Source organism: Osmia bicornis, chromosome 14 (assembly GCF_907164935.1).
Source record: "Osmia bicornis bicornis chromosome 14, iOsmBic2.1, whole genome shotgun sequence".
In the NCBI taxonomy this organism is placed as follows: domain Eukaryota; kingdom Metazoa; phylum Arthropoda; class Insecta; order Hymenoptera; family Megachilidae; genus Osmia; species Osmia bicornis.
Window position 1 is genome coordinate 7,663,795 of NC_060229.1, and position 24,542 is coordinate 7,688,336.

Here is a 24,542-nt window from a genome sequence, read left to right on the forward strand (position 1 = left end):
TTATTTAAGTTTCTATTGAATAAACATGTTAATAAATAGATCAAACATATTTCAAATTATGCAAAACAGATTTAAAAATATATTTTCACATATTTTGTACAAAGCAAAGCTTCTGGATCCGCCACTGATTTTTCAAAAACAATATGGTATACTTTATTTATAGTTTTTGTTTGAATAATTAATTTACTGTCCGCAGCACGAAAAAATTTAATAATTGTCAAAAAGTAATTGCAATTGATTTCTTTCCATTGATTAATATTATATTAATAATCACTACCAAAATACTGTTTTCAATCATCTTTTCTAATGTTGCATGGTTATATTTGTTAATTATTGAAATAGATTTTATTTATTTAATTAATGAAACAGAAAATTTACATAAAATTAAAATAAATTTTTTATTTCATATGTGCATGTTTATGTTTGATGTTTTAGATTTTTCAATTCATATTCAATTACAAATAGCAGATTATTTACAACAAAATGATGCTCTTTTACACAAATGCTAAATAATTTTGTATATAAATTTCAATTTTGTAATAGATTGAAATGAATAATTATAATAGTTCATCTTTTTTCTGCAAATGTTTAAATATTTTCATAATGCAATGTACTGGAATCAATGTACGATATTAGTAAGAAAACATTTATCAATTACTCACAATGTTGAATACTGCTTGCTTCATTTTACTTGTTGAATATTTTCATTATTAAAATCACCCATCGTTGATTTTGGGCGGATGAATGTTCTGCTTACCGAAAATAATGTAAGAATTCGTTTTTATCTTTCTTTCGGGATTATTTAAATCATTTCATCGTTGTTTCTGATACAGGATGTTCCAAAAAGTTGGTGCCAAATTACAGACTCTAAAATTTTAAGATATTCAGGATGGATCACAATTCAGAGTAGGATTTGAGAGATAAATAACTTTTCGGTTAAATAACGGAAAATGGGGAAAACATTTTTAAAAAAATCCCCCAAAAATGGTCCAAAAAGTGGTACGTGTGTACATCATTTCCAAAAAATAAAAAAAAATAAAAAAAAATCCCCCCAAAAACACTACCAATGCCACAGCCGACTCTAGTACTAGCCGTGCTGAAGTAAAAATGGCAACACCGCGGGAGTCCGGTCTGAATATATCAACATCTAACCCTACTCTATCTGCCTCCCGGACTCCCAGACTCCCAACCAATCAACGTCGTCGGACTCTCGGCTACTCTCTGGACTTCACATAACCTATTTGGTTTCGTTCCAATAATTTCGCTTGTTTCAAGGTTTTTATTCACTTATATACACGTTTATCAATTCTTAAATGTTTCAATTTGATCCAAAGATGGTTTCATTTTGCTTCATACCTAAATTTTCTTGAAACCACTGTAAATATTTCAAATATCATGCTTCACAACACCAAACTACTTCGAGAGTACACAAAATTTATATCACATTTATAACAATTTTATACTACCACATCACTTCTACTTGCCATAGTTGCAACGTTTATGTCTTGTTTATACATAATTAATACAAAATAGCGTATATTACTACAGCTTTTAATTAAAAAAGACGGTAATTACAATTCCGAGCACAGGACTCTGTTTTTGAAAATAGGACTCCCGATTGTCACGTGAGCGGTGTTGCCACGTTGTTCAGCATGGCTAGTACTAGAGTCGGCTGTGCCAATGCTAAAAAAAATCTAACCTAACCTAACTCCTCCCCTCCGCTCTCTTATATGGGACGGTTTCGGCGCCTTGGCACGCTTGGTTGCCATACGTACCACTTTTTGGACCATTTTTTGGGGGATTTTTTTTTTATGTACTCACTGAAATCAGTGCGGAAATCACTTTTTGGACAATTTTAGTTTTTAACCTTTGCGGGGGCGATGGGGGAAGTTAAGAGATGAGATGACCATTGGAATCCCCACCTCATGGGCTATCTATAGTACAAAAATCAGCTTGATCGGAGGTTGCCCCGTTTTCTATAACCCAACCCTTTTGCCATTTCTAAATTTTAAAACTTTAAGGTTCTAAATTTTCCAAATCCCAAAATTTTTAAATTTTTGTTGGGGGTCGAAATAAGGGGTGGGGGAAAATTAATTTAGGGAGTTGGTCTCACTGTGCGGGCCTCTTTCATTCTCTTCCAGTTTGTGCGACAATAAGTTTGTGGACTCGTGCTTTGCGAACAATTTCAAAGTTCAAAAATTCCAAAATTCCGTTGGTTAAAAATTTCGAAGTTCCATAATTTTAAAATTCCCACATTCTGAAGTTCTATAGTTTCAAAATTCTCAAATTCTCAAATACCAAAATTAAAAAATTTCAAAATTCCATTGTTTCACAATTCTAAAATTTAAAAACTTCAAAGTTTCAAAATTCTAATATACCAAAATTCCATCATTCGGAAATTCTCAAGTTCCAAAATTTAAAAATTCTAAAATTAATAATTAATTACCTTTAGCCATTTTTCTGGAAATTTGTGCATAGAAGTAAGTAACATTTTACTGAATGGAATGTTTTATTTATCTTAATTTGCATTTTTCGTTTCTTTTGATAAATATTATATTTCTTTATACTCTGCTATAATTTTTCATTTTGAACATCCTGTATGACTACTATACTCTCATCTATTTCATGACAAGGTAAGGAAACGCGATACATACTCCCGGAAATGGGGGGTTGCTGGGGTGATTCTGAACAACATTTTCCTTTGCCAAAATGTCGTTTGAAGCTTCGTTTTTGAGTTATTAACGAAAAACACTGGCCAATCAGAGCGCGCCTTCAGCGCGGGCCGAACCACGAAAGCGTTGGCTTTTAGCCGCGCTCGGTCGTGGTTGTCAACAAACGCATTGGCACAGCGCGGGTATCAAGGGAAGCGTGCGATAAATGTTACATCGTCTTAAATTAAGAACAATGTGGAATTATTCGTTATTCATAAATAATAAATGCGTTTGTGCCAATGCGTTTGTTCACGACCACGACCGAGCGCGGCTAAAAGCCAACGCTTTCGTGGTTCTGCCCGAACTAAAGGCGCGCTCTGATTGGCCAGTGTTATTCGTTAATAACTCAAAAACGAAGCTTGAAACGACATTTTGGCAAAGGAAAATGTTGTTCAGAATCACCTCAGCAACCCCCCATTTCCAGGAGTTACAGGAGTTACGGGACACCCATGTTATTTATTGCGCATTTATCGGCCAAGCACCTTTTATGTGAAATAAAATTGTCTAAGGAAGAAATTAATAAATTGAAGTTCAGTTACGCAGGTCTGCAAAAATCTATGCTCTCTGAAAGGCCTCGTCATGCTTGCATTAAGCTCATTTCGCATGGTGTTACGTATTCATCCATCCACACTTGTGATGTACTCCCAGTGTACGTAACAATCAATCATAAATTGTTGTGACTATGTATGTACGTTTGTGTTGTCTCGCTTTTTCTGCAGGTAAACAATTTTTTTGTATTTCTAACGTAGTTAAAAATAATAGAATACAAGGTTTATTTGAAATTCCTGAAATTAAAAAAAAAATAAAATGTTCATCTTCTTCAGTCAAATTCGTTTTGAAAAATTAAAAGAGAAAAAATTTTTAGAAATTAATATTACTATCTTTTTATCATTCTTGACGTAAACGTTCTATTACAAAGTAAATAGTAGAGACATATATTTTGAAAGCTGATTTATTTTATATTTTTAATTTAACGCTTTAATTATGAATTTTAATTACAGTTCGAAAGTTCAATTATTTCAGCGTAGACATGAATACTTGGATATTTTTTGTAGAGTGAAAAATTGCATCTATTAATGCACATAAAAGTACTTACACGGTACAGTTGCACTTTTCTGATGCTCTGGTGCACTTAAATTTAATTAAAATATAAATACACCGAATAGTGTTGAAAGGGGTAAGGCGCATCACCGCTCTAGTTATCTGACATAAAATTCGACTGAACTTTACTCTGGGGCACACAAAATTATTGACTTTATTTTATATGTTCAAGTAACATTCAACAAAAATTCTTGAAAAATATATGTTTTATTGGAATTAGACAGGATTATAAGAATAAAGCTCGACAAGATTTTTTAAATTCATATTTCGTCTAATTAATCGAGCAGTTCGTTTTACAATTAGTGAAGTGCTCTGTACCTACTCCTCCGTTTGATAGGCATCCAGCTATTGTCGCCGAACTCTCCATATCGAACGGGCGTTCAGGAGTTAATTATTTCTATTGGGGCGTCCAGGAAATGCTCTGTACCGTCTCGGCTGTCAGGCGTTCAGGTATTATTGCCGTACTCCCCCTTCTACCAGTAGGCGTCCGTGTATTATCGCCGAAGTTTCCTACTGGGGTCTCTCTCTCTTTTCTATCGGCAGACGTCCAGCTATTAAGGCTGGTTCAGACACGGCTAGTAATTTAGTCGAGTGGGGAGTAGCTACTTACTACTAAACCGTTTAGTGCATAGAAAAGTGTCCGAACTAGTACAGTTGAGCTTTGAAAATCAAGAGTTCAAGATATATCCCTTGACTAAAGAAATGCGTCCGGACAGGTCTGTCCCGAAGGCTAGTTAGTGGTGGGGCAAGCCTAGTTAGTGGTGGGGGAAGCCTACTCGACCAGCAAAATCCAATGAAACGGATCGACTCGACTAAACCGTTTTACTAAACTACTCGACTAAACTCTAGTGTCCATACACTAAACTACTCGCCATTCGACTAAACTACTAGCCGTGTCTGAACCAGCCTTTATATCGCCATACTCTTCTGCCGGAGTCCCGTACCTACTGACCAAGAGGCACAAAAAGAACGAGTCTGTCGCGAGCCCTTAATTTATATCCGTCCGTTGCTATCTACGGTTGCTGTAATCAACGATCGCGTCATTAAATATGAATTTGGCGTTTGGAGCTGCTTCCCGAAACACCACAACACGCGATTAACAAATCGCTGAAGAACGTCGAACGTTCGTATACACGATATCATCCATATCACACGCGACACACTCACACACACAAATCAAACTTCAAATGCTTTTTACGCCTTCAGACTTTTTCCCTTTTATTCAAACAACTTCAAGGGTTTTTTACGCCTTCGAGCTTTTTCCCTTGCATTCACAAAATAAACTCTTATTTTAACACCATACTAATCTCGATTGATTATTTATCAAACCGGCGTCGACAGATCCTAAACATCCTTTCGAAACGTTCGGTAATTACGGTCCTTTCCCAAATCACCGCCCTTATCGTTCTCGAGTGTTTAGTAAACTCGAGACCTAAAATCAAGGGGGAAAACGGATTTAAAAGAGCTGACATCTAGAGGACGAGCACTCTTGTTCGAACCTTGGACGAAGCAAGATCAAATCTAATTTCTAAAAGATTTTTTACCTAACGAAAAAATTGGAACTGTTCATGTTGAAGAGTTTCGATCGTACAATGAGAGAATCGATTCTTTTAAAAAATCAAAACCAAAGATAAGATTCTGCAAGAATCGGTCTGAAAAGAATTGACTTTTTTTGTTTCCTTTTTCATTTTCATTTTTGTAAACAGGCATTGATTATTGTAAAGAATCGATCTTGTATTTTTTTATATTTCGTGCTTTTACACCAAAAGCAGGCACTCTACATTCTTTATGTTTTAATCACTATTCTTATACTTTTTTTAGGAGTGAATGTGTTTTTATGAATCAGAAAAATCGATTTTTCTAAAAATTCGAAATCAAAAAGTCGATATAAAAAGTGAGAGTTAATTCCCTAGAGGGCAAAAAATCGATCTTCGATTCTTACATGAAAGAATCGATTCTGGGGAAAATCGAATACCAAAGAATCGATTCAAAAGATCGATTTTTTTACCGAAAGAATCGATTTTCTAAAGAATCGAATCGGAATCGAACGTCCCTAATGTGGACTAATCAGATTATAGATCGAAGTCAATATAGCGTCAAACTAACATCAAAAGTATGCTGAAAATGTTTGCCTTTACGAATAGATAATTTTTAAACAGTTATATCCCTAGAGTTGACATTTATATTTTTGAATTTTTCTCATAAGATATTACTAGAATGTCTAAAAGGAAATCAATAATTTTGTGTGTCCCAAAGCAAAGGTGAACCTGACATTCATAAAAAATTGCAATATAAACAAGATACATCTATTTGTCCAAGCAAAACAAGAGACAGTACTACTTATAGAATGACCTACTTCCATTCACACTTTCATCGTCGTCGTCGCCATTTAAATAGTTCCTTACGTCCTCGTTGCGAAAAGGAAAAGGTGACTACTCGCGCGTTGAAAAGAGTTCTTTGCTCGAGCGTGAAATCCTTCGAGAAGTTCCGCGATCGTTTGTGGTTTCGTGATGCACTTCGACGCTTGTCCTCGGCAAAAATTGCAATGTTCGTCCTTGAATCAGCGATTAGATCGAACAAACCATCACCACTTCATCAGTCTTCGCTTTACGTATTCCATACACGATAGATGGGATGTTGAAACCGCTCGTCCGAACGTGTTTCGACAGAAGAAACACAACTCGTTACACGATGTCCGGTGTTTCCATATTATTCGACCCGGAGACAAACAGTATAAATTAACGGAATCCATTATGGTTGTTTATTTCAATGATGTTGCAATTGCGATATGAAATGATAAATTGCCTTCGCAAACGTGTAAGACATTCATTAATCCCTAAATAATGAATGCTGAAATGGACTGATACTAGGTTATTTGGAATTTTATTCTATCAATTTTTAAAATTGATGGGAACGCTTCAGACATATATGTACTTACATGTACTCAGCGCCAGATTAAGTGGAGGTCTAAGGGGGGCTGCAGCTCTGGGTCTCACTTTCCAGGGGGCTTGTTATAAACCCTCCATTTACTATTTCAAAAAATATTGAATGAAATTTTTTTTTATTGTTGCCCCTTCTTTTACGATTAGATGTTATTTAATTTTATTTAGGATAAATTTCAATTTCTGTACCAAATTTATCAACCAAGGGGGACTCTCGAAAGTTTGATAACCCCTGGCACCAGAAATCTTAATCCGATATTGAATGTACAAGATGTCCACATTAATTTGAGGGAGCTTCGTTGCTTTTAAGTACTAATGATAAAAAGAAATTTGTTCATATAAAATTTGTATAATATGAAAGGACAAAATAGATATTAATGAAAACAAATTCTTGTACACTATTACTTTGACAAATACAAAAATCAGGTATTTATAAATACTACCTATGTATTATTATTATTATTTTTTTTATATGAATTCAGTGATTTATAATGCATAAATTTTTAATACTTGCAAATATACTGATTTATTCTATGGCAGTGTTATTTAAAAATATTAATTTTTAATTTATGAGTTTCTGATAGATAGTAAAATTGTTTACACTTACTCTATTTATTCTTGCTTGTCATACAACTCTTATATGAATAATTTTTTATATCTTTAACATTAAAAAAATAAAGGGGTTATTATAAAATAATTATATTTCGTAAATAAAAATAATTTTTGTGACTTCCTTATTAACTTTATATTTTCTTCTATTTGAAACCATTGCATTGTTGATAATGACTTCTCTTGCTAGTTTGCATAATAGTTCAGACCGTTTGTGTTTCTAGCAATTCTGAAATGAAAATGCATTAATTGTTCTTGAAATTATTTACAGTTTATAATGAGGAAGAGGCAAACGAGGTTCAACTACGGCGAACGATGTCGTCCAGTGTCTTTGGACGCTTATAGTCTTGACAGTGTCTCTGCATATAACAGCGTTAGACGAAAAGGTGTGGCACGCTCGTCGAAAAGAAGCTATGGGAATCCTACCTTCGAAGATTCGGTAAATTGCACTAATTTTTTTCAATATTATATGTGTTTTTATAAACCAACTTAATAATTTTTATCAATCTAAGGTTTGATCATTTTAGGGCTTTGGCTGTCCTAGTGTTAGCAAATGGCATTTGTATTCTGTCGAAAAATAATTTCTAACAGTTTACTTTGAAATTAAAAAGAGAAATAAATATTTCGAAGAAAAGTCCAAATTTTTCATTTCTCACTCTTATTTTTAACATTTAATTAAGTTATTACTGAACGTTCTTATTAATGATATTAAATATTACTTAGAATTTACCAAACTAAAATTAGAAAAAGAAAATAGGTACGTGAATAGATGTGTTTTTTTTTTATTATTATTATTTTATAATTATGTCTTCGTTCTACGATTTAATTTCAAGGTACATACCAATTTTGTAACAGAACAGAAATGTAAAAATTACAAATTATGATTCTTAAATCTTATCTTTAAAATATTGAATGCGATAAAGGAGAAGCAAAGACTTATTTCAATTGTACATTTATTATTTATAATATTTCACTTTTAAACTTGTCCCAGCGATACATGTTTTTCTGTTTATAGCATACATTTAACACGTACTTGTAAATATAATTTAATTCTACAGGTAAATTATTCAAAACTTTATTTTAGTAGTATTGTTACAAAGTTGTAGTATATTGATTATAGGAGAATAACCATGTAGAGAGATATTTCAACACACATCGAATGGCCAATTTGGAAATATAGAAAAAATGGGATTCGATAACAATATTATCGCATATTTAATAGCACTAATCGCAGCTTTATTTAATTGTACTAATTGTATCATTATATTCTGTTTTATCTTGGCAAAGTTATCTTTGTTTCGTAGATATAGTTTAAAGTACGTATGAAGTATGAATTTGACAGTTTGGATGTATCAAAGTCGTAGTATAAATGTCGGGTTGTAACACTAAATATTAAATTGTTATTATACAGGGTGGACCGCATATCTTGAAACAGGTAAATATCTTCTAAACAACACATTGTTGGGAAAAATGTTTCAGACAAAAGTTGTCATGTGTCAGAGGGCAAATTGGAATTTTTCAGTGGACGGTCCTGAAGGTCATATGAAGGTCAACTTAATTTTTTTAAATGGAACCCCTCATTTTTTATTATACTATCATATTCTGTAGGAGAATATAGGTAACTTTTGTCCGAAAGATTTTTTCGTGGGTCGTCAACTTCCCAAGATAAACCATTAAATATTTAAGAGGATGTGATGGGTAAAAACACGTGTAAATAGCATTGTATTTATAATCGCTTTATAATTTTCAACAGACATTTTACCGGTTTTATGACAAAGTTTGCTCGGTAGTCCCTTTTTCACTTGCTGTCCTTTTCTACGTTCGAAGCGGTCGACAAACTTCTAACAATGTAGGAACTGCACAATACGAGCGAAAGTACGGTCCCGAGCGTTTCGCAATTATCGAATCTTTACTGTACATATAATGTCCAGAATATTTCACTGTATCAACCTGCCCCTGTATCAACTTTCTCCGGCCTCCCCTACACCTAAAATCAGCTTTGAATTACACAATTTCTATTTTCTCATTTTCATCTAATGATTCACAGCGTAGCATATTTTTATTTTCATTCGTTTCATGATTTACATTAACAAAATCACTTAAATAAAAGGCTTATAATATATGTAAATTAATGTATTTTCTTTCTGTAAATAGTCTAATCCTACAGACGTATAATTTTGTCCATCACTGTAGAATACTTTAAATAATTACCTTCTAGTAATAGCACTTTGTATCTCAAGAACGTTTATGATTTTAACTCATTCTTAAACTCATCCATCTAATCCGCATTTAGAAATTGAACTAAGAACTTCGAGCCAACTGTAGTCAGGTAGCTGGACAAAAGTTCCGCATTAACTTCGTTAATCTTGCAGTAAAAAGTTGGGGAAAGGAGTTTTCATGAAAGATATGTCTTCGTTACAGAGCGCGATACCGTCCCATCCCTTGAATTTCGCCGGGCTTTCATCTTTCTGTAACGACGTTAATGCAATCAGCGAAGAATTCTCCAACATTCCGCAAGTTTCGGCGAAGATAGACGAGATGCCAACCGGCGCGGAAGTGAAGAACCGATACGCGAACGTGATACCACTTCCGGAGACTAGGGTGCCTTTGCAAAAAATCAACAACGATCCCCTTTCGGAATACATCAACGCTAGTTACGTTAGGGTAAGTAATATTTCAAAGTCATTGTTTATTTTTATACATGAATTTTTTACATATTAACCCTTTGCACTCGAAGTTTTTTTTCATTCATATTACCAGCAATTCGAAGCAATTTTAGTGAAAAGAAGTTTTAGTTTTAGTTTTAGTGAAAAGTATTTTAGCCTAATAATCCGCTAGCCGCGACCGTTATTTGTCACCAAAAGCGAAATATCCTATAAATAGTTTTTACGATTTCTTTTTGTCCTTATGTTAAAAACTGAAAATTATTTGCATTGTCTCCGTAGCGGAGCCCTCGAGTTTGAAGACAAATTTTAAATGGCTCCGCTCCGGAGCCCTCGAGTGCAAAGGGTTAACATTAGAACTACCGGCGTCCAATGTATACTGACCTTTAAATTGAAAATCAAATAGAAAAACAAATAGGTAAAGACTTGAATACAAATTAGCATATAAGTAATTCTTTATAATTTAAAATAAGAAATCAAGAACGTACCATTTTGACCCCTTTGGTAGTTCTAGTGTTAAAAACAAAAAGTACTTTTTGCGATAAATATTTTTCCGCGCTTCTGTGTATTTGAAAAGTGGCGTGAAAATATGATAACAATAAAAATTACTTCAACAAATTAGATTACTATGACTTTTTAAAAATAAGTCTTGTATTAAAAAAAGAGAGGTGGCACAAGATTAATTTGTACGCCTAATATATTCTTCTTTTTTTTTTAATTTCATTGTTGAATAAGTAATTCTATAAATACTCTTCAAACATTTCTTGAAATCAATAATTTAAAATAATTCAATAATTAAATTTCTTTTGAAGTTTCTCTTTATTTTATATTCTTCATCTTCTTCCAACACTTTTTGAAAATAGTAAGTGAAAAGAAAAGAAACAATAATTACATCTATATTGTATTAAAGATAAACAAATCTCTTACGAAGCACACTTTCCTGTCTTTATATTTTTCATTCTTTATTTTAATCTCACTATTTATATGTTATTTTATAAATATTCATCAAATACCTTTTAAAATCAATAATTCTTGAAAATTTTCAAGTTCTTATATCAAACATTTTATCCCCTTTAAAAGAATTAAGGTTGTTATTGTTTCTTAAACAATATTACAAATATAAGAGATCTACAAAGGTTCTTATTTTGACTATAGAAAGTAGTAAAACCTTTTCCTCTTTCATTTCTCTTTACATATTTGCCATTTAAAAAGTAATTAGTAATGTACCATTTAAAAGAAGAACGTTAAATAGTAATGTTAAATGTCACATTATACATAGATTAAGTTCAAATTCCACCTTGTTTTGACGTTTGGCGCTCTTTTATGCGATGCGAGCGCCACTTCCTTTTTCTTTTCTGTTTCAAAAGTCGACTTCCTGTCGACTGTATGTAACTAAATGCTACGCATATGAATAAGATAATAAAATTAATATCGAGTGACTTCCTTTTGGGAAAGTGATCAAATAACACGTAGGTACATAATAACATGAATACCCTTTATATTCTTTAGATATCTTTTGTATTTGAGTACAAAACGTATTTCGATTTCGTTAGGTTTAGTTTCTTCTCCAATTACAAATGTACAAGAATTATTTGTTTCACTGAAAAAATGCGTTCAATAGAACACTTTCACGTATCTCAAGCAATCTAAGCACACGTGACCAAGAGTTAACACAGCGTTTTGTCTTCGTGAGAAAAGGATATTGCATAATACGTTACGAAGAATCCGAGTGGTTGCATAAGTTCGAAGCATGGTAATATGCGGAAGTACGAGGAACGTTAACACTTGCTTACATGAAGCTATTAAATAATTTTAATGACGCTTACCAATAGCAGAAATGACGATTAATCGCTACTTCAATCATTAAAGCATTAATTTCAATATCGTTATTGCTGTGATACTATGCAATCAGGACTGCGCCAATCGTAATAATGAGGATATAAAATGGTACCAAAGCAGTAATGAGAAATTGAACGGTTTACACGAAGAATAACCTCTAGAATATTTATATATCTAATGTCTAATATATCAAGGTTTAATGATAATTTAAAAAATAGCATATTAAAGATGTTTTTAAATATTAAATGCACAAATTAAAGCAGGGCTTTTAGTATTACACCTTCTTAATTATTATTTTAAATTTGAATATTTTCCCATGCTTTTGTATATTTGAAAAATGGTGCGAAAATAAAATAGCAATAAAGATTGCTTCGTTAATTGGAATTACCATGATTTTTTACAAAAAGAAAAAAGATACATATCACATGTTGAAACATAACAGTATATACTCTTTTAATATCAAAATTTGAAAAGAATTAGAAATTGTTTATTTTTGATATCTAAAATGAACAGTATTGGTAATAATAAGGTATGTAATACTTTACATCTTTAAACGAAATAATTTGAATTTGATTGGTAGACCTCTTTTAATCTGGCACTGTATGTATTACATAATTTCGAACTCAATAAAGAACATTGTTTGAAAAGCTAAGTAAAAATCTGCAAGTAGAACATAATAATTAAACTGCAGATATTTATGCAATTAAACATTTTCACAATTTAGTGTTCTTAAAAATAAACGGATTTCTTAAACCATTACTCATCATCTTACAAAAAATTATTGTACAGTAAAATTTGATGCCTCATTAATCAAATTGAGATTAATTAACGTAACATATTTGTGACTAAATTCGAAAGGAGGTATTGCATATTTTAAGGAGAGTCGATTTCAATTGGAATCAGTTAAGGAGGGCGGTAATTATATTATGGTGGCAGAGCAATATCGATCGATATTATCGATTAGCAAGGAACAGTCGCTGCTAATTGCCAGTAGGAGGACGTTAGCCTCGCTGCATTCTACATTATGCATATATATGCACATGCATGCTGCACTGCAATTCGCATCAAGTTGAAACATTATAAAGGCATATTTTCACGGAATAGCAAATCGAAACTTTTATTATCACAACTTTTATCATTGTGAGAATCAGAAATTGCGTTGTTATTATTATTATAATAGTGGATTTCATGTCGCGATTTTAATTCACGTGATAATAACTCGCAACATTTATTGTCACGTATGTGGTGATTGCAAAAACTCAAAATTACATTGTTATGAAATTAAATTTTTCATGTCCCGAAATCAAATCATTTATTAGAGAAAATCGTGGGAAAGGAGAAAGTTTTAGATATATTAAAATTTATTCAAAAGAACTTAATAGAATTGTTTACTTGAAAGTATTCTAGAGATCATACAGTGAACTTTTACTTATGCATAAATAAGGAATAACAATCCTGTCAAATTTGTTAATTATATATTTTACATAAACCTGATGAGATTCGTATCTGCTTTGATATATACATATTACCGCTCAAAAGTTTAATCGCATCTGTTGTAATACAGTACATTCGCGACCAAATTAGGTTTACATAGGGAAAATGACAATAAAAAGGAAGCAGGAATTCTGAAAATCTTAATTTTGATAATATAAATATTAAAAGTTATTAAAAAATAAAAATAATATGATTTTTAATTATTAGATATTATAAAATTTAATATACATATAACACTTTCGTCGCTAATGATCTCGCAGTCGATGCGACGTAAAAAGTTCATCATCAACAACAACCATTACAAATACAAAAATACACAATAACATCCATACAATTTGAATATATTAATAAAAATTAATTTATGCAGTAACGGGTGGAACTTAAAAATATTTGAGCATTAAAAAATTAAATTAACTGATCAGTGAGCGTCACTTCTCGAGTACAAAGTGTTAAATTTTAATAATAATAGTTTATTATGTTTCAGGGACCAAAGAATGCTACGAGATATTACATCGCTTGTCAAGCACCAATGGACTCGACCGTCACTGACTTCTGGAGGATGATCTGGGAACAACAGTCCAAAGTGATTATAATGTTAACCGATCTCGTTGAAAACGGGGTAGAAAAGTGTACTGAATACATTCCGCCCTCGGAAATAACCGACTGCCACCGGTTGTACGGCGACTTCCAAGTTACTCTGAAGAAGAGGGAAACCAAAGAGAAATATGCCATTTCTACACTTCATTTAAAAGTAAGCAATCAATTTTGTATAGATTTAGACAAATAGTATTGAAAATAATTCTCTTTTGCTCAAAAAATGATCCGAATAAAGTGGACTCTCGTTATATCGCCGCCAACGAAGCTGTAGGAACGGGAATTTGTCAAGCTTCCAAGCATTCATTTGAAGGAGAGAGATAGAAATTTCTATAAAAGACATTTCATAGAAGACATAGAGACATTTTCATAGAATATGACTGTAGAAAAGTAGCAAATATGTAGTATGTTTGAGAATTCATATGAAAGTCAAATCGCTCACATGCCAATATAATGAGAGTGTACTGTAAGAAGTTAAATAACATATATGACTAATTTAAAGGGTATACATATTACAATGAATTATTTTATGATGGTAATTTATTATTATACCTTTTATATAATTTGTCTATAGAAATATTAAAAAGTCCCATGACAAAATTAGGTTGATAGAGAAATGATATCAATTTCTTCAACGAAACATCAGCATGCTACTATTACACATAGTTTATTTACCTTCGACCCTTATACGACATATTACCTATTGTTTTGTATCACAACGTTCCATTTGTTGTTGAACAATTTATTTATTCTTTTTAAAAAAATGATTAAATTTGAACCAAAAATATTCGTTTAATATTTCGACTATTTTTTTTTTTTTTATAAATTTTTTACTATTCAAAAACTCTAAAATGATTAATGTAACTAATTGTAAGAATCTGAATGTGAAGTCAATTTCCATAACAGTTTGTAGGAATTAAAAAACAGGGCGTAGGAGGTACACTTTTAATAGTTTATGAAATGTTTAATAAAAACATAGTAATTGACATATATTTGTAATACACAAGTGAATACTTTTCTGAATAATTCATTGATCTCGTAACATTGATATTAAACTCGTAAATTTTTTGGCCGGTGTTCAAGTCCCATTAGCTTCATGTAAATTCAGACGGATTTCTAAAATTTGTAATGTAAATACTTGAAATGATATAACTTGTATGTACAATTTTATTTTATAACTTTTATGATATAATTGTTGTGTAATGTAATTTTCACAATGTAAATAGGTACATACAGTAAACTCTCGCTATATTGCCACTCCTTATAATACTTAATTTGGCGAATTTCCATTCCCATGTATGTGTGTACATCTGTTCACACACGATAGTGATGTTTCGCATATGAAAATGGAAATTATGCAATACAGATGGAATAAACATATATATACATGAATTTACACACTTTCTATACTGCCAATTCCATGAATTTCCCGCTCTTATAATCCCATAACTGACAATATAGCGAGAGTTTACTATATGTATACTAGCACCAAACGTATGTAATGCATATACTAGGGATGACGTACAAAATCAGTTACAGTGATTTATCACAGTGATCGCAAAATCACGATCATAGTCATGCATTAACTTCATTTACGACCGCGATCGTGACTTTTTTTTATTTTGAGTAATTGCTCATTGGGATCGTAGTTCTTGATTTCGATTGAATTCAATACAGCTTACATAAAATAGCTGCCTATAATATAAATTTTAAATGTATATTTCCTTTTTTTTCCTGTAACCTTAGACCATATACATGGTCTAAGACTGTAACGCGTGTAAAGAACAAATTATGCTGTCCATCAATCAGAAGCGATCACGATGAATCATCACGAATCGCTGTGAAAAATCACCGTAATTGATAAGTAGCAGTTCACTCCATCTCTAGTATGTATGTATGTACACTGAGTTTCACCAAACCTGTCGCGGCGTGTGACTCTAACACATACATATTCACGCCGAAGAGCCGATGGGTGAGGGGCACACGAAGGAGGGACTGCAGCCAATTGACTCCCGGCGTGAATATGTGTTAGTGTCACACGCCGCGACAGGTTCGATGAAACTCATCGTCAGTGTACATACATATACATAATGTAATAGGATGGAAATCTTCTTAAAAGAATTGCAAATAATATAAACATTTTATATTGACAGAATTTGGAGAACAACACGTTCCGAGAAGTGTACCATATTTGGTATTTGTGGCCTGTCAATGGGGCGCAATCAGATGGAGCCGGGTTAATAGCTGTGCTTCTCGAAGCAAGAGCACTCCAAAGAGGTGGCCCTGGACCCATTGTGGTCCATTGTAGTCCCGGTACTGGACGCACCGGAACGTTAATAGCTCTTGACCTAGGAATTAGACAATATGAGATTACGAGGACTGTGGATGTGCCAAGGGTCGTTTACACTATCAGACGAGACCGCGCTGGAGCTGTCCAGACGAAAGAACAATACGCTTTCGTTTACAAGGTGAGTTGATATTTTATTTGTTATTTACGATTAATACTTTTCTTTTCTTAATGATGAATTTAAAAAAATATATTGTACATATATATATGCACTCATGGAATTGAGACACCTCACTTTGGATGTGATTCAATAAAATATTTTAATAAATTTTATTATTTGCCACGTGGGGAAGCGTAACACATATAATTGAACTTACTCATACTGATATTTATTATTTATTAACACTATCTTTAATTGTAGAAATCTAAATATATACATATAATAATAGTAAATGAACATCTTGTCGTATATAGGAAGTAAAGCATTACCACAACACTCTCTCTTAATGCTTTGCCCCTTTACCTTTCTTTTAACATCTAAACTAAAATCTTATACACTAATACAAAACAAAATTTATAATTATGATCACAATGCTTCCTTAATTTCTACTCTCTCTTTCTGTTAAACCCATACTTTTGAAATTTGAATAAAATTTTTTCTCGGTTTAACCCTTTAGTTAACGTATCTGCTAACTGGAATCTCGTATTGATGTACTCAATCACGAGTTCCCTTTTCTTTAAACTCTCGCATACAAACTTATATTTCAAATCAATACGTTTTACTCGTTTATTGTTCTCAAGGTTCCTTATTAATGCTATGCAAGATTGATTATCCTCAAGTATTTTGAAATTCTTTATCTCTATTTTTAAGACTTGAAGCAATTTTTTATACCGTAGTCCATCCTGCACTGCTGCACATAGTGCTACAAGCTCGGCTTCGGTACTAGACAGTGCCACATAATTTTGTTTCCTCGTCACCCACAATACTGTACTACCATATACCTGCATTAAATATCCCGAAATAGATTTCCGATCTCGCATATCCTGTGCCCAATCAGTGTCAACATAATATACCAATGGTAATGCGTCTGCACTTCTCACATACCATAATCCTACTTCCTTTGTACCTTTTAAATACCTCAATAGTCGTTTTAGATGTATCCACAACTCATTTGAATTTCTGTCCTGAAAACGACTAAAATAGTTTGTTGCAAAACTTATATCTGGGCGTGTGCCCAACATCAAATACATCAGACACTCTATTCATTCTTTAACCGGCTTATGTTGCTGCTCTCCCTTATTTGAATATAATTTCAGGCTACTTTCTATGGGTGTTAGGTATGGATTATAATTCTCTAAATTGTAACACTTTAAGATTTCTTCTAAATATCTTTCTTGTTTAATCTTTAAGACACCCTTTTTTCTATCATAGTCAATATCTAATCCCAAGAAATATTTTAAGTTTCCTTTATCTTTCATATCAAATTCCTTCAATAACTCTTTTTTACAATCTTCAACACATTCTATGCTTGGCCCTGCTAAAATAATGTCATCAAAATATAACAATAAATGTAAAATACTATCTTTGAATTCTTTCAAGTACAGATAATAATTGTTATCTACGGAAACCCTGATTCAATAGAAATGTATTCATTTTAACATTCCAACACTTGGATGCCTGTCTGAGACCATACAATGCCTTATTTAATTTTAGTACCTTTCCTTTCTTACACTTAACACCTTCTGGCGGATATATGTATATACATATACATCATCTCTTAGTTCGTCATTTAAATACGCTGTTTTAACATCAAGTTGCTTACAATGGATATTTGAACTGATTATCAGCGGCTAATAATGTCCGAATTGTACTCATCCTCGCAACAGGTGTATATCATTGTAATCAAAAGAATTCTTTTGGGCAAATCCTCTTACCACTAATCGTGCCTTATACTTATCTTCCGGATTTTCCTCCAATGGTTTTAAAGCGAAGACCCATCGTGTAGTCAGGATCTCTGTGCCTTCCTGCATATTCACCTCTTTCCAGGTATTATTCTTTTCTATCGGTTCAATCTCTCTCTTCATTGCCTCTCTCCAATACATTTCATCATCCTTATGGCTTAATTCTTCGATCAGGCTTGGAACTTGTTGTACAAATAATACTGCGTCAAATGCCATATATAATACATCTCGTAATCATATCTTTTTGGTGGCCTTGTTACTCTTTTTGTTTCCTTTTCTCCTTCCTTTGATGATTCTTCTACGATTTCATACTCTTCCTTTTCATCATCTTCTTCCTCTCTATTATCCAGTTTATCGACTCTAGTATTAAACTCTTCTTCTGTTCTCAAGTTCACATGACCTGTCTGTTTTTTACAATAAAATTCATCTTCTTTAAACACTACGTCTCTTGCGACTATAACCTATCATTATACATTCCTCTGTTTTTGAATCGAACTTATTCCTCAATTCTCTGGGAACGTGTGCATATGCCATTGATCTGAAAACTCTATTTCTTACATCTGGTTTTTTATTAAACCAGATCCTCGCTGGAATCTCATCAGCTAAATTTCCTGCACTTGGACTCCTATTAAGTAAATATGCATCCACTCTCACGGCTTCATTCCAAAAATTCTTTGGCATATTAGCTTCTTACATCATAGCTCTAGCTTTATCCATTAGGCTTCTATTAAAACACTCTGCCTTTCCATTTTGTTCAGGCGTATATGGAATGGTATAATCTATACAAGTACCATTCATTCTGCAAAATTCTTTAAATTCTTGGGAACTATACTTGCTTCCATTGTCACACCTTAATGTAGCTATCTTTAGATTAAATCTGGTCTGCACCATTAGCACTAATTGCTTGAACCAATCAAAAACATCACTCTTGTTTTTAATCATAAATACCTGAATGAAATTTGAGAAGTCATCCACAAAAGTAACAAAATACTTCTCTCCACAATGGGATAACGGCGTGATAGGTCCAACTACGTCGGTGTGAACTACTTCAAGTAGTCTTTTTGCCTTAGTTCTCGTTCCAAATTTAAATCTGGTCATTTTCCCTTTAATGCAGGAGTCACATAATTCCACTTTATTAACCTTTAAGTTTTCTAATCCATCTACCATTTGTTTGTTTATTAGTTACCTGAGATTTGTATTACAAATGTGGTTCTCTGTTTCCACACTGAGACTCTCATTTGTTTCAATTTTGAAAGATATTTCATACAGATTATCTCTATGCCCAATTCCAACTAGTGTGCCTTCATCATACAGACTCACTTTACCATTACTAAAAACAACTTTGATATTTGCCATCTCCAACCTTTTTACTGAAAGCAAATTTCTTCTCAAACTTGGAACATATAACACGTTTCTTATATTGCATTTAACATCCCTGTTATGCACATTACTCGTCACTCTGATATTGCCAACACCTATTGCTTCCATGTAATGGTTAGTTTTTGCCACTGCTATTCTAATAGGTTTTTCCAACATTAAAAGTTCATAGAAACAAGTCTTATCATTCATAAGGTGGTTCGTGCAACCAGAGTCTATACAAAAGGTCAGATTACCACTATCTTTCACATAACTTGAACAATTCCTCAAGTTTGACATAAAACAGACAGCACCATGTTGATCTTCATCATCTCCTTTATCCATGTAATTGCTTCGCTTATAACTCTGGTGCGTATATCTCCTAAAATTACGTCCTCTAAAGTTATGGCCTCTGCCTCTTCTATAATTTCCTCTTCCTCTATTTTCTCGATATTGGTATTGGTCTCTTTTGCCTGTATGATTATTTGACATACTTTGACTCCATTCTGGGCAATTCCGCTTTAAATGTCCTGCTTCTCCACACGAGTGACATATGATTTGTTTGTTTAGAAATGCTGCTGGTTTCACATCATCTTTTTTATGGCCATTTTTAAGTTCAGTAGCTCTTCTTCTCTCAACTTCTGCCCTTAGCCTAGCTTTTACTATCTCTACTGTCAACTCATTGTATGGCATATTCTCTAATACTGTTATAACAGTTTCAAAAATTTTGGGCATCGCCAACAATAGATTGCAGACAATATCTTGCTCACCTATTTCTGCCCCAATGGCCCTTAACTGTTGAATCACTTCATCAAATTCTGCCAGGAATGTCTCTAAGTTGTCTCTTTCATTCAATCGCATGGTCATTAGTCTTTTACGCAAAATTAATTGTCCTGGAATATGCTTTTTTTCATATCTGTCTTCCAATGCCTTCCACATTCTATATGCTGTTGCCCTGTCTCTCACATATTCTATCTGTGAATCATCAATTGACTGTACTATAAGGGACTTACACAAATTATCCTCTTTACGAGCTTTTTCCTTCATTTGCACATCATTATATGTTGTCTCATCAAATTCCACCTTGATGTATTCAACCACATCCTTCTCATTTAACAACGTGGTCATCCTAAATTTCCACACATGATAATTACTTGGATTCAGAAGCTCGACATTAAAATTATTTTTATTCTCCATTGTATCGTTCTTTATTAATTTTCTGATTTTATACCAATGTCTTTAAAACTCATCGAACTGGGCACATAACCTATTATTTGCCACGTGGAGAAGCATAACACATATAATTGAACTTACTCATACTGATATTTATTATTTATTAACACTATCTTTAATTGTAGAAATCTAAATATAATATATACATATAATAATAGTAAATGAACATCTTGTATTTAATTTTAACAAAAGAAATTAATTCGTAACGAACACGAATGTATATAAAACCACCATGCTTAATACAAGGAGAAGAACGCAGATATATGTATATGTAGTAAAACGCAAACAGAAAAACAAGGCATATTTAAACGTGTATGTATGTATGTACATATAGAGAGTAAAGCATTACAACAAATTCTTTCATTGTTTCGAATAATTATAGACACTTCTGTGATAGACACTTTTAGAATCATCTGTTGCATGTAAAAAAGTAAACCATTTGGTTGTTTGCAAAATTCATAGCAAACTCTGAAGATAACATCAGGGTAAAGTCTTTATCAAGTAGAATCAGAATCATTTCTTTTCTCATAATCAGTCAGACAATGACTTTAAAGAAAAGAACATTTGTACTGATTCTAGATTTTAAGTGATAAATGTTTCGAAAGAATCATAAAATACTTAGGTTGTTGCATATTATAATAATACGATTTGATGATACAAAATTACCATTACTTACTTCCTATTAATTTCAAGCTTAAAGTTCGCTGAATATGACTATATGTACAAACGTTTTATCCGTATCTTTAAATATAAAATAGCTGATTGACAGTCACAACAATCAATGACTGATTTTGAAACGTACGAAACCTGATATAATTTTATGACATCAATGTATTGCAAAATAGTACTTATAACACATTAATTTGAAGTTTAATGTATGAAGAAAATGACTACATAAACAATCCGTTAATGTTTTGAATATACAATTACTGGTGATAAATTATAACAAGCAATGATAAATTTTAAAATCTATAAAGTATAACATGTTTTAGTAACGTAAAACTAACAGAAAGCAGCATTTATATTATATTAATTTAAAGCTTAAGGTTTATTAAGAAGAATCGCATTATTATTTTTAATATAGAATTGTTAATTGTTAGATAACCGATTGTCAGTAACACGATTTTCTGATAAATATGTAGCTTATATTAAAGACAATTTATGAACAGTTTATATGGTCAATTTTAGTAAATTTTATTCTTCAATTTGATGTGCCACAAGTGCTCCCGTGTTATACTTTTATGTCATAAAACTGCATCAGACTATTGATATTCCCAAATATGGCTGTACTTCCGAAAACCTCCATGCTCCAAATTGGTTGAAATTTTAGGAATAGGTTTCTTTTTAATAAAAATTTTTTTTCGAGTCGTCAAAAATCCTTCTCGCAATCATCATTTTTATCAAGAAAGAATCTATTTCCAAAATTTGAGCCAATTCAGAAAAATTTGAGCACGGAGGTTTTTGGATATTTAGCCAGTATAATATAATAAATCAGATTAAATAAAATTTTATAAAATAATACAAAAACTTTCATTTTTCAGGCATTACATTTGTACGCGACCAAACTTGCCGGCGGTATATTAGAATCAACATGAACGACTGCAGATTAAAAGGACATCTAGCGATAAGTCCTAACAGAAACCTACTGTATCCATAAAGGGTATTCATACCAGCGAAGATGACGAAGAAATGCGAGATTATGAGAGATACAAGATGCCAACAATATTTGGATAAAGAAATAATGATAATTGAGCGATGGAAGTTGATTTGTGATACGCGGACCATAGCGACGAACAAATTTCGCTTTGATTCTTTGCTTAGCCCTCTCGATATTTGAACATTTCATTAAGAAATACGAAACCTACGTTACCATCTGTTTTGTCCCTTTTTTTGTCGTTATCAGTGTTACTATCAATTAATATAGTTTTTTTTAATTTTTTATCTGAATCTTACAGTTTTCGATATACAGTAAACTCTTGCTATATTGCCACTCTTTATATTGCTGGTTGGACGAATTCTCATTCACACAAGCTAGTGATGCTTTTCCACTATTGTAGCAGATAGAAATAATTCACACATGAACGGACCTGTCTATATTGCCAATTCCAAAAATTTTCCGCCCCTACGGGCTATATAGCAAGAGTTTATTGTAATTCTAAACGTTTCATAAATATGGTATTTTACTTAGAATTTAACACAAACATATTTAAATTATTATGTTTAAAATTTACAAGATGAATTCATTATACATAAAATTATATAACAACTTATGAGCTAAATGAATTTAAATATAATTTTAGATTACAAAAGAAATTTTTTTAAGTGTTAATATCTTTAATTAAATTTGTGAAATTGCTAAACGATTAATCTGACCAAAAGAAAAGGACAAACTGAAAGATTGTTTCATTCAAAACAAAACTATGAATCGAGAGATAGAAATTAATTTGTGATATCCGGACCATCCGTCGACGATATTCAAGTTCGTATTTCGTAAAAGTCTTTTTACCGTAGATTTCGTCTCCTTTGTCCATATTATAATATACATATATATAATATATGTATATATACATTGTGTATACACATATATTTATAAATAATTAAGTAATTAAGCATAGTTAGATATTTAATGTTGATATCATGCGTTCGTAGTTGATAGAGTGAATTCCTGAAAGGCTGTCGTGAAGGAATTATTTCTTGAATAAAGTATCAAGGCATTGTACGACGTAAGCAAAGTCTTTAATCGAGAATTATATGTATGTATTTTTTATCATTTAATGTTGTAAAAAGAAGTACGTATAAGCGCGTGTATTAATTATTCTTTAATCGTTTATTAACAACGTTACGTTCGTCAGGATCCAAAGCGATTACAGTGTTCTTCTTTTTTCTCTTTTCTGTTCCGAACGACCTGTAGGTATTATTATTGTTATTGTTATTGTTGTTGTTGTCATTGTACAAATGTTTTGATTCATAGCAGTTCGCTCTCTATAATTGTACATAGAAACCAGTTTGGAAACATGATTAATTAATTGTATCTATTTAATTCGTTATTTCATTTCGTTTGCAAATTGTTCGATTTTTTGTGAATGGAAAATAATACTAAATTCTTGTGGAAAATGGACACGACACGTTTAGCACCACTTCCTAATGACTTTGAACACAGTTAAAGAATGCCTTGATTTATTCCATTTTTGTTAATTGTGTTAAAAATTGTTATGCTGCTTCTGTAAATTGTCGAGCATTCATTTTAAACAAGGATTTTTATTTAAATTGGCAAATGAGACGTTACTGATTAAACATTTGAGATCACTTAATTCAGTGTTACAGTGGTGTAACTAGGATCTTTTTTCTGGGGTGGGACAGGTTGCTTAGAAAAGAATTTTTAAATTAAAAAAATTCTTAAATTTTGTAATTTTTGAAGTTTAGAATTTAAAAATTTTGAGAATGGTAAGGAAGCAGTGCATTTGTTTTGTTAAGGAAGGCAAGCCCACCTTGACACTTACCTAGTTACCTCAATGTTTCTGCCCGCACCAAAAATATTTTTAGGTTACACTTGAATTTTCTCATTTATTTATAGAGAAAAATGTAATAGTTAATTTAATTTATAAGAAAAGCTCGATAGTTAACAATTATTAATGAACAAATTTGTAAGTTAAGAAAATAATGTTTGCATTGTATTTAATATGGCTAGTGTTCACTGTGAAAAAAGAAATAGAATTTTCAATCTAAAGTAATATATAATTGCTAATCCTTT

The 24,542-nt window shown here is 32.1% G+C and overlaps 1 protein-coding gene across 3 annotated transcripts in view; it reads left to right on the forward strand.

Moving 5' to 3' along the window:
• Nucleotides 1–23,066, forward strand: part of LOC114880353 (mucin-4) — a 173,964-nt gene extending 150,898 nt beyond the window's left edge. For all 3 annotated transcript variants that reach the window (XM_046288696.1, XM_046288695.1, XM_046288697.1), the window contains exons 7-11: nucleotides 7,635–7,802; nucleotides 9,785–10,027; nucleotides 13,844–14,110; nucleotides 16,107–16,421; nucleotides 22,333–23,066. In XM_046288696.1, coding sequence (XP_046144652.1) covers nucleotides 7,635–7,802; nucleotides 9,785–10,027; nucleotides 13,844–14,110; nucleotides 16,107–16,421; nucleotides 22,333–22,386 — 1,047 coding nt within the window. In that variant the 3' untranslated portion in view covers nucleotides 22,387–23,066. The remainder of the gene's footprint in view (nucleotides 1–7,634; nucleotides 7,803–9,784; nucleotides 10,028–13,843; nucleotides 14,111–16,106; nucleotides 16,422–22,332) is intronic.
• The last annotated feature ends 1,476 nt before the right edge of the window (nucleotides 23,067–24,542 follow it).